The sequence below is a fragment of the Miscanthus floridulus genome, chromosome 2, assembly GCF_019320115.1.
Source record: "Miscanthus floridulus cultivar M001 chromosome 2, ASM1932011v1, whole genome shotgun sequence".
In the NCBI taxonomy this organism is placed as follows: Eukaryota; Viridiplantae; Streptophyta; class Magnoliopsida; order Poales; family Poaceae; genus Miscanthus; species Miscanthus floridulus.
The window spans coordinates 149633681-149644491 of record NC_089581.1 but is presented as its reverse complement, the minus strand read 5'-3'; the positions used below and the strand labels follow the sequence as shown (position 1 = coordinate 149644491).

The window sequence follows — 10811 nt, the reverse complement described above, 5'->3', positions numbered from 1 at the left end:
TTCCCGCTCGTGCTTTGCTGTCGGGCAACGAAGCGCTCCACGATGGCACTGCACTGCACTGCACCGTGCGGTGACAAGTTTTGCGTGCATGCCGGTGCAGCGACGCACGGGCCGCGGCATAAAGACAGCTTTGCTTTTGCACTTTTCCTAGGATGGCAGATATCCAGATAGGCGGCTTTGGCCTGACGGATGGGATTCTGTCTGTTCTCGTGGGCTCAAAAAAATCTGTACACGTCGCCGTTGGTGAACAAGCTACTGCAAAGCTTTGGCTCCTAGTCCGGAAAGCAAGTGAAGCTGGAGAGATACTGCTGTTCAGTCAGCTTTGCAAAAGACCCAATCTTTTCAGATATCTTTCTTTTGCTTCTGTTTCTATATCTTGAATATTCCATGTGTAGTTTCACGTTTTACCGTGTCAGAGAATTAGCATTTGGGTAATTTGTTGAGAACATCTTAACTGTCTAACCAATACCATACCCTTGGAATACAAGTGGAGCACAGACAAAACAAAAACTCAAAAACGGTTTATGGGGCTGTGTTGGTCGTACAGTAGGGATGTTATACAGAAGAAACGCAGTTTGTACGTAGTATACAACTTTCATCCATCCTACGAATACAGAGAGCAAAGCAAGACGAGCTCACATCCTGCTCTTCCGGACCGGGCCCAGTTCCTTGGCCTTGGCCCTGAGCTCATGCTTCTTGATCTTGCCGGTCGCCGTCTTGGGCAGCGGACCGAACACCACGGACTTGGGCACCCAGTAGCCGGGCAGCCTCTCGCGGCAGAACCCCATGATGTCTCGCGCCAGCGCCGCCTCGTCAGAGCGATCCACGGCGTCCTTGAGGGTGACGAACGCGCACGGCGACTCCCCCCACTGCTCGTCGGAGCGGGCCACGACCGACGCCTCCAGCACCGCCGGGTGCAGGTACACCGCCTTCTCCACCTCCAGGCTGCTGATGTTCTCCCCGCCGGAGATGATGATGTCCTTGGCGCGGTCCCTCACCTCGATGTACCCGTCGCCGTGCCGCACGCCCAGGTCGCCCGAGTGGAACCACCCGTTCTCGAACGCCTCCGCGTTCGCCTTGGGGTTCTTCAGGTACCCCCTCATGACGCCGTTCCCGCGCATCACGATCTCCCCCATCGTGGTGCCGTCGGCCGGGACGGGCGCCATCGTCTTCGGGTCCACGACGTCCAGGCCCTCCAGGCCGACGTAACGGACGCCCTGGCGCGCGTGGAGGCGGGCGCGCTCGTCGGCTGGCAGGCTGTCCCATTCCGGTTTCCAGGCGCACACCGTGGATGGTCCATAGGTCTCCGACAGACCGTAGGTGTGAGTGATGCGGAACCCAAGCTTCGACATTGCCGCCAGGACGGAGGGTGGCGGAGCAGCGCCAGCAGTCATGACGTCGACCACACGAGGCAGGGGGAGAATCGTGTCCGCCGGAGGGGCGTTGATGATGGTGTTCAGGACGACCGGTGCCCCGCAGAAGTGAGTCACGCCCTGGTTGGCTATCGCTGAGAAGATGGCCTTTGCTGAAACCTGTCGGGCATAGTGTAATGGAAAAAAGAAAAATCAGTTGCAGATTAGTAGAACAGATTAATTAGGTGAATAAACCTGCTGGTCACAGGTGGCTTAGGTGCAGGGAGAAGAACAACTTTTTTTATCATGTGTTTTGTAATTCTTCATTCCGTACTTCACCAAAAAGCCTTAAATCAAACGTCATACCCTCATTGACTCAAAATTACACACGAAAAAAGTTGCCAAAGAAAATCAGAACCAAACAAGTGAATTAAAAAAGAACGCTAAGTTTTGGTCAAAATGTACTCCCTCCAGTCCATCAATGTAGGGCACAATATGATTTGAAAAGGTCAAACTTTGCAAGTTTGACCAATAATTAGTCAAATTATGTGTGCTTAGTGTACAAAGCTGCATCGATATGTTCATATTCTAATTAATTTAAAATGATGTTGATTTTGGAGCAATTGCCAATATATTATAAGAGAAGTCAAATGTCAAAAATTTACAATTTCTCCTTATAAAATACGCCTTACATAATGCATGGAGAGAGGTTTCCAAGGTTGTACATTTGATTTTTGGTTATCTGACATTCTTGGGTGGAGACAGAATCAAGTATGATGTTTGATGCATGTGAAAAGGAGTTATTGTTAGAACTACTTAGTAGCATCCGGGAAAAAAGTTTACTTTGGGATCAAGGGTGTCGAGGAAGCCAAACATCAAGCCAATAATGAACTAGGTTTTACTCAAAGGACATGAGCAACATTGGCCCAGCTAAATGTGAACCTATTCAATCCATTTGTGTGGGTATGTGGCCATTGTATCACATGCAAGTCCATTAAGCCCATCTTGTTTCGAGTTATGAGCAATTAGTAAAACTTGTGATATGGACAAAATTCTACCACAACTTATTAGTGATAAACCGAAGTGAATAAGAAAGATAAGCCATCATTCAGTTTCCAATTAAAAACTTCAAGATATCCTGCTTATACCGGCAAGCCCGACAACATACTAAATTACTAATGCAGTACCCTAGCAAGTATAGTTTCAAGTTTACAGTTCAATGTTCTTGAAAACTGCACCAAAACATTGATCACTAGCAATATAGCATCAATTAGTAGTATCTTTCCACACATTCATACTTGATTAATTACTCCGTTCATCATTATTTATTTCCTCTATTAGTGCTAAGTGTTTCATATATATGCAGGTTTCCATTTTGTTCTCTATTTTTCTTTGTTAATATAGCATGCTTCCTTTTTTTAATATCAATATGCTAAAAGCATATACCTTGTGACATTAGCATCAACCTGTAACCAGAGTATCTTTCCCAGTGACCTGACTTGTGAAGTAGGGCAAATGACCTTCTATTTTGTGTAGACATGATATCCAATCAAACATGAGATTCCATGTATGCATCTTCATAAAAGGTTGCTACTTTTGTTTTTCTAAAGAGTTTATGTTCTACATGCATTTGATAAGTAGTTTAGCATGTATTTATTTATTAAGAAAAAGAAGTATACCTGACGAAGACATATACTTGTCCCGCAGAGAGCAGCAAGTGTCCATGTATAGCACCAGCCATTGCAATGGAACATTGGCAAAGTCCACAAGTAAACAGCACCTTCGTTCATTCCCCATATCAAAGCACCACTCAGTGACATTAGGTAAGCACCCCTGTGATGCAATACCACACCCTTTGGGTTAGAAGTTGTCCCAGAAGTATAACCTAGCGCGATACTCTTCCATTCATCCTGTGGTGGTCTCCAAGCAAATTCAGGATCCCCACTTTTCAAGAACGCCTCATACTCAATGGCTCCTTTTCTCAAAGCATCTTGGAGGGCTGTTGGATCGCAAGTTGGGTCACCAATAACTATTAGAAGTGGCTGTTTGAAAGCACCTTTCTTTTGATCCGCGATAATCCTCAAAGAATCCTCTGCCAGGGTGAAAAATTCTTGGTCAACCATGACAACTTCTGCAGAGGAGTGCTCCAAGAGAAATGCTACAGTGGCAGCATTTAGTCGAATATTGACACAGTTGACCACTGCCCCAGCCATGGGCACTCCAAAATGAGCTTCATAAATCGCTGGGATATTTGGGGCTATTACAGCTACCTGAGATTCAGGAGAAACTAATAATCAATAAATGCATTACAGAATGTATCAAGTGTGCATAATCAGCAGAGGTTTTATCTGGGAACAAGTAAGAAATTACACAATAACAGCATATGGGCAAACAATACTGTATTCAAGATTATTTATGATATCATTGTTCCGTATCTCAAATTTTTAACCATTAGTGAACATGGATCTGGTGCAGACAAGGCAAACAGAGTAATGACTGCAGCTGCTCAGGGTTTCCTTTTACATTGGCAGATGACGGTGAATTTGTGGGTTGGCCTTCCAATACATTCATGGACAAACTTCACCACAACATTCCCAAACAAGCAAAATGTAGTGAGCAGTGATTTCTGACATGGAAGCTTTGTTGAAACAACAGATTCTTATCAAAACTTGGAAAAATGTGACCATAGTTCTAATTTGTAACTACACGCAGGTGAATATGGCACAGCATTCAAGATCTGCCCTTGTAGCACAAGACCACAGATATGGTAAATGAGCTAAATTGCCTTGGGGATACGGATAAAGCGTGCTCTTTGACATGTTTGTGGCCAACCATATTAGTGTTGACAGTAGTGGGCGCACTTTTGAGTATCTCCCAGCCTCCACTTCCCACCGGCATCAAGACATGGAAACGGTTGATTTGTGCCAACAGATATGGCAGCATCTCAGTTAGCATGTGATGCATGAATGCATCAAATACTGTCATGTGTTTGAGCACACAAGAAAAATGAACTGAAAAACCAAACTAGGCTTTCGGAGATGTCATGCTGTTTATACCAAAGAAACACTTTCAGCCACCCATCTAATTCCATCAAGATAGGACACAACCATCTGTTTCAGCGTTTCACCAGTCTGTAATAGGAGCGTATGGGACCAGTATTTCTACCTGGGTGTGTGGTGTGTATTTGTAAGGTCTCTTACCCATTTTTTTTCTTCTTAATTCAATGATACGCAGCTCTTCTGCCTGTTTCCAAAAAAAAGAAAAATCAAGAGTTGACAGCCTAGTTTATCAGCATAGCTTTTGCTCTCATGGCAGGTTGCAACAGTATAACCATTTATTTCCGAAAATTACTATTACTGTTACATCGTTAAGGGTAAGCTTTCTCTCTGTTCTCATCTCAGAAGTAAGTGTAATTCGTAACAGCAAAGGAAGAAGACCGCAGGCACACAGATAAAGGGAGAGGGAGGGAGGGGGGAAGCGATGGAGGCCGCACCGTGCTTCCGTGGCCGACGGATCGGCGCGCGAGGGCGGAGGCGAGGCGGCGGCAGCGGCTGTAGGTGTCGGCCCAGGTGTAGCGCACGGGCCCGTGCACGATGGAGGCCCTGGCCGGGTGGGTCAGCGCGGCGCGCTCGAGGAACCAGAGCGGCGTGAGCGCCGTGTAGTTGGCGTCGTTCCGCGGCAGGTCGTCGATGTCCCGCTCCGCCGCCATCTCCGCAGCGCACCACCAATGCCGGCCTCGGCAGACGGCAGAGGCGCAGAGCTGAGGCGTGACTTTGACTTGGCACGGCCGCACGGAGCTGCAGGAGGTGTGTGGGGGTGGGATCGGACTCGGAGCGCGCAGAGTCGTCCGAACAAGTGGGGGCGCCTCGCTTCGCTTTGCCGTCTCTTTTTTTTTTTTATGTGTAATGTGTGTTTGGGCAGCAGCTGCAGCTGCAGGCTGGGCCGGGACGGTTTCTCCGGCGTGGCGCGCGCCGGGTCGATCCTGTGGTGCGGGGGAGGTCGGAGACGAGGAGCGGGCGGTGGGGATCTGCCGGGCGCAACCGCGGCGTGGGTTTTTTAATGGCGGCGCAGTGCGGGGAAGGTGGGTGGGTGGCGCGAGCGCGAGGGTGTGGTCGCGAGGCGGCGGGTGGTGGCGAACGGCGTGGCTGATCCGTTCCGGTTGGATTTCGGGGAATTTCTGCCGTTTGTTTATGGGCGCTGGACAGGCGTCCAGTTTGGTGGTAGATAGGCGGATCCTTACGATGGCGATTGCTATTGAAGTATGCAGGAATGCATGAATTGCATGTTAAGCATCTCAAGAGTTCACAAGATTTTTTTTTCCAAAACTATAGTGTTTTTTAACTTGCCAAAAAGTATGAGAGGAATAAATAAGACCATCTCAATAGTTTTCAATAATTCACTCTTTAAATATATAAGATAATTTTACATCAGGAATGCTATAGTATTGCTACACTATTTTCTAAATTATCTTTACCACTTTTATATGTTCTTTGTCTCTTATACAATTACATTAGAAACTTTTTTCTATTCTTTATTTTTTTTACACCCTTTCACTTTAGATTGGCAGACAGATACGCGCATGTGCCAAATGATTGGGAGCTAAAATTGAGAACTCTTGGAGATGAGTTTTTTCTATTCTTGCCAAAAAAAAAAATTATAGACTAGGAGGTTTTATTGGAAACTCTTGGAGACGCTCAGATTCTAATGAGCTGCCTCCTCGACAAAAAAGAAGACAAAGAGAGAATTGCTGAATTGATCAAGTGATTGATATCTGGTATACGGCAACAGTTATAAGTATACTAGAAACTACACGCGGCCTTGCCGCGCGCCTGCCGCTGCTGGATCCCGGTTCTGCATCCCATTGGAGCAAGCAATCACATGAATCTCTCTTGTCCAAATGGACCACTATTGACCTTCATCTTTATTACAGCAGTGTCAAAACTTCGCAGACTACTAAGCGCGTGTTTAGTTCACATCCAAATTCCAAAAAAGGTGCTACAGTACCTATCACATCGAATCTTGCGATACATGCATGGAGCACTAAATGTAGACGAAAAAAAAACTAATTGCACAGTTTGGTTGGAAATTGCGAGACGAACGTTTTGAGCCTAATTAGTCCATGATTGAACACTATTTGTCAAATAAAAACGAAAGTGCTACAGTAGCCAAAATTTCCAATTTCAGGGAACTAAACACGCGCTAAGTTAAAAACAGGAATCTGACTCTGCACAGCTGTGTGCTATTTCATTAAGAAGAAAAAGTACATAAAGCAGAGAGGGTGTTAAACCCTCCAAGTACATACAACACTGACCAAGTAAGCTAATATTCAACTATATATTATAGTTATATTGGTATCATGATACTTTGCCTATTGTATCTCGGAAGATGGAAAATGTAAAACAACCAATCAATTAGATACTGCAGTAAATGTGTACATCTAACTAAAAATGAACTCCACACACACATCATTTGTATATTGCCCATTTTCAGGTTCACACGGAGCCTTAGATTTTTTTAGTACGAAATCTTGCAATCTGTGGAGTGCATGACACAATTTCATAAGCTTTGGAGCCATGAGGCAATTGGATGTGCAACCTATTGACATAGAATCAACAAGGTGTCAAGCAATTGGAGAATCATCATAAAACATGATTCACCAGCTGTAGTGACTTCTAACTGATGAAATTGTTCTGTAGCGAAATACATACATAATGAATGCATGGTTCAAAAAAAAAAGTATGCATTATCTTAGCTTATAGCCATAAGGAGATATGTGAAGAGATTGCAATCTGTTGTTTCAGATTCTCCAAACAGTAAAAATACAAGTTAGCATTCGCACTTAAATTTCAAGAGTTGTGTATTGTTAGTTTACGGTGAATATTTTCAGAATTAGACATAGCCCTATTTCGAGAAATGTGCGATTAAGTTTGGGTGATAGGTATCATGAGAACAATAGAATCTGTTTACTAAAAAATTGTATGTCCACTGAAGCATGTATGAATGGTTGTTTAGCACAACTTAATGAAATGTACAGGTAGGGATGAGCAACGGCTTAGTTAATGGTAGTAGAAACAATATAAACAGAGTATGTTCTATTTACACAATTACACTACAATACAAGTGTTGCCTATCTGACAACAAAAGTATCCTGCTTTCCTACACAACAATATTGTTTGGTCTTAATATACTAAATATAAAGAAAGAAAACATATAACTATCAGTAGCACATGACATATCATTTGGTTCAGTTTATCAGAAAATTATTGTTAATACTAAGTACTTGATCTTTCTCCTCCTATGCTATTACTCTCAGTTGACACTCTTCAAGTATCTATATTTCTCTGAATGGTCACTGTTTAGGATCTCTATCTAATTGAAAGAGAGTATTTGATAATTATTAGGTGCTGGGTATATAACTCAAGTAGTGTTCTCATGGTGAGCTCGATAGTCTCCTTGCAGACCTCTTCTTGCCGTTCTTCTCGAGGAACTCAAGCACGGAGTTGGAGACATACCTCACACTACCACTAGCACACCAATGCAATGAAGGTTAGGGTCAGCTATCTGCTACTAACATCACAGTTAAAGGGTCAAAGCATCATTTCAAAAGGAATACAATAGGAGCTGTCCTTACCTGTGTTTGTTTAAGCTTATCGTCACAAATCAGCTTAAACTACCTTTCCATGGAGAACAAGGGAATAAAATTTGCCAGCATATACATGGGCGCAACATCTGGATGCCTGTGAGCGCCAGAGGTGGACCTGGCAGCATCATGGATTAGGTCGACGACCACAGACTAAGCCTGCACATCTGTTTCATGGTAAAGATCAGATAAGCACACCTCTGGTTGTTCCCAGCACTTAGTGTCTGCACTGGCCTTGGCAAGGTTTACCAGGACAGCTAAAAAATTACGAAGTTGATTCAGCAAGATGTGAAACAAGATTAAAATTCACTTCTGATGGATTTCGATTGGAATTAACCCTGATGTTAGATTACCTCCACTGAAACATTACCATGAAAGTAACTTCAAATAGTTCATTCATATAATATAAATAGAAAAAATGTGATTTTGAACATAAAATTTTAACAAGCAGGACACATGGTGGGTCTCCCTTCAGAAACTTACAACTCATGAACTGAAAATAGATGTCTACCTCTATACATGATGGTGATGATGATGATGAATATGCTTTTGAAAAGCCACTTCAATGGCCCAATGAAAACTCAGAGCTTGGCTCTGGTTTAGAGAGAAGACATAGTTCGGAAACTTGTAAACTGCTAGAACTCCACCAATCCTAGGGGCTAGATCAAAGCATAAGGCTGTCTGAATTCCAGCGCAACTGGCCGCACCGACGAGAGCATCTCTAAGCAAAGCGAAGCAAGCAACCAGAGACATGTCTCACGCCCTCGTTGCGCCCGTTAGTTGCCGAGCTGGCGCAGACCAACCTCGTTGCCGCCTCCATCGCGTTCATCCTCCACGCATCCATCTCGTGCGCCCGCACGCCGCAGCTCGTCCACGAGGCCTGTGCGCCGCCAGGCCACAACCTGTCCGCGGCCCCGGCAAGCGCGCCCATCTGGGAGGCCCCGGCCCCGGCCCCGCGGAGGTTACGATTCACGAGCGCCCGGATCATGGGGACGAGAACATTCTAAGCGGGTTGGCGAGGATTCGCGAGCGCTCTGGTCTCACCCCGATGGCCCGAGCTGCCGCCGCGCACGACCGCGCCTCGCCTGAGCCGCCCACGCCCCCCGTGCGAGCCGCCGCCGCACGCCACCCCCATGCGCGGCCGCTCCGCCACCATGCTGCCTGTGCCTCGCCGCCCTCCAAATCACCTAGCCACCTCTGCTGCATCCTCAGCCGCTAAGGGACGGAGAGGGTCATGGGAGGATAGGAGAGCAGCTGCAGCCGCGGCCAAGGTTGGGCTTAGCCACGTCCCGTCGTACTCCTGGAGAAGCTAGCCCACGCGCAGCGCTGTCGCTTTCTCCTTGTTGGAACCGGCGGTTGCAGACAGAGTGAGGGAGACAGAGGCCTCCGCCCAGGTGTCGACCTCCGGCGGAGGCTCGGAATAGGCACAACGAATGAGCTTGTGAGAAGCTGTCACGAAAAGTTAGGATTTCATTAATTCATTCAACAATGCATGGTTATAAGTGTTTCTTATTTATAGGGCTCAACTACTTTCTGATATAATTTATTACAATGCCCCTCAACTACTACAGTACATTCCTGGAATATTCTATCACTGGTCTCTTGTTTATGGGGTAATCCTGCCACACTGTCTCCAAGTAACGGGCCTCCATAAGCGGCCGGCCCACTGTGCCTCGATCCTCGGCCCAAAGGCCTGGGTTTCCGATGCTGGCCTCCGTCTTCGGGGGCGCGCCGTCGCCTTGGCGGGTCTCCGCCGGTCCGGTTGGAAACATCGTCCGTATGTCTCCGCCCGGCCGCGCGCGGGCCGTGGTTCTCGACGCTGGCCTACGTCTTCGGGGGGCGCGCCGTTGCCTTGGCGGGTCTCCGCCGGTCCGGTCGGAGACGTCAACCGCGAGTCTCCGCCCGGCCGTGCGGGGGCCATGCTGGCGCGCTCGCGCGGACCACGGGAGCCTGCGCTTGAGTACCTGCACACACTTAGGCAAGATTGTTTGTTTACTTAGTTCGTAGGTAAGGCGGCCTCCGCCCTCATCGCCGGAGACGCCCGTGAGCCGAGGCGGGGCGGCGTCCGCCTGAGCATAGGTCGGAGATGTCTGCGCCTGGCCTGGGCAGAATTCGCGACAAGCTCGCCGAGCCTCGTGCAGTGCCCTACGAGCATAGCCAGGAAAGTTCTTTTAGTCAGCGCCAGGTCTCCGCCCTAAGACGGTCGAAGACGCCTTGGCGACACCTCGCTATCGGAGGCCTTCGTCACCCGCCGAAGCCGTGTTACAACAGTTCCTCCTTTTGAGACCATGGTTCGTCGGAGCGTGCCATGAGCTCAAAACGCCTTGACCAGAGGCGTCCGCGGGGGTGGAGGTCATATTCAATGGCGTCTTCGAGCGAGGCCCCGCTACTTCCCCCCTGGCCCGCTCTGGCGTGGCCGCTAGTCTCATTGGGAGTAGCCGTTGGGCAGCAAATCTAGTCGTTGTCCTACGGCACGGCTGTTTATGCCGTGTCAGTTTTCGTTGCATACCTTGCGACTTTTTCGGAGGTGACCGTTGTGCGGCAGGCGAATTTTCTGAAGGTGGCCGTTGTACGACGGGAGCCGGACTGCCTGCCCGCTGCCTATATAAGGGTGTTGTTGGTGGCGGGGTTCCCCCCGCATTGCTCATTCGCTTTCGTTGTATTTGAGAAATCGCTCTCTGCTCTCTTCGCTTTCGCCTTTTGCTGCCCTCGCGCGTTCCGTCTTTCTGCCTGCGTCTCGCGCTTAGGCTGCTGTCGCGGTGGCTTTCCTTTCCACCTCCGCCCAAACTCGTCGGCCCACCTTTTTCGAATCCTATCGC

At 47.6% G+C, this 10811-nt stretch overlaps 1 protein-coding gene and 1 long non-coding RNA gene across 2 annotated transcripts; both read right to left on the bottom strand.

The window, feature by feature from the left end:
- Positions 1 to 450: 450 nt before the first annotated feature.
- LOC136532808 (acetate--CoA ligase CCL3-like) lies at positions 451 to 5533 on the bottom strand. The gene is made up of 3 exons (XM_066525395.1): positions 4846 to 5533; positions 3032 to 3622; positions 451 to 1532 (listed from the first exon to the last, which is right to left on the bottom strand). The coding sequence occupies exons 1-3, from the start codon at positions 5059 to 5061 to the stop codon at positions 636 to 638; spliced, it is 1704 nt and encodes a 567-aa protein (XP_066381492.1). The 5' UTR covers positions 5062 to 5533; the 3' UTR covers positions 451 to 635.
- A 1044-nt stretch (positions 5534 to 6577) lies between these two features.
- On the bottom strand, positions 6578 to 9424 carry LOC136540068 (uncharacterized). Its single transcript, XR_010779858.1, has 3 exons — positions 8504 to 9424; positions 7984 to 8159; positions 6578 to 7876 (listed from the first exon to the last, which is right to left on the bottom strand). It is a non-coding gene; the product is annotated as an uncharacterized lncRNA (long non-coding RNA).
- Positions 9425 to 10811: the final 1387 nt, after the last annotated feature.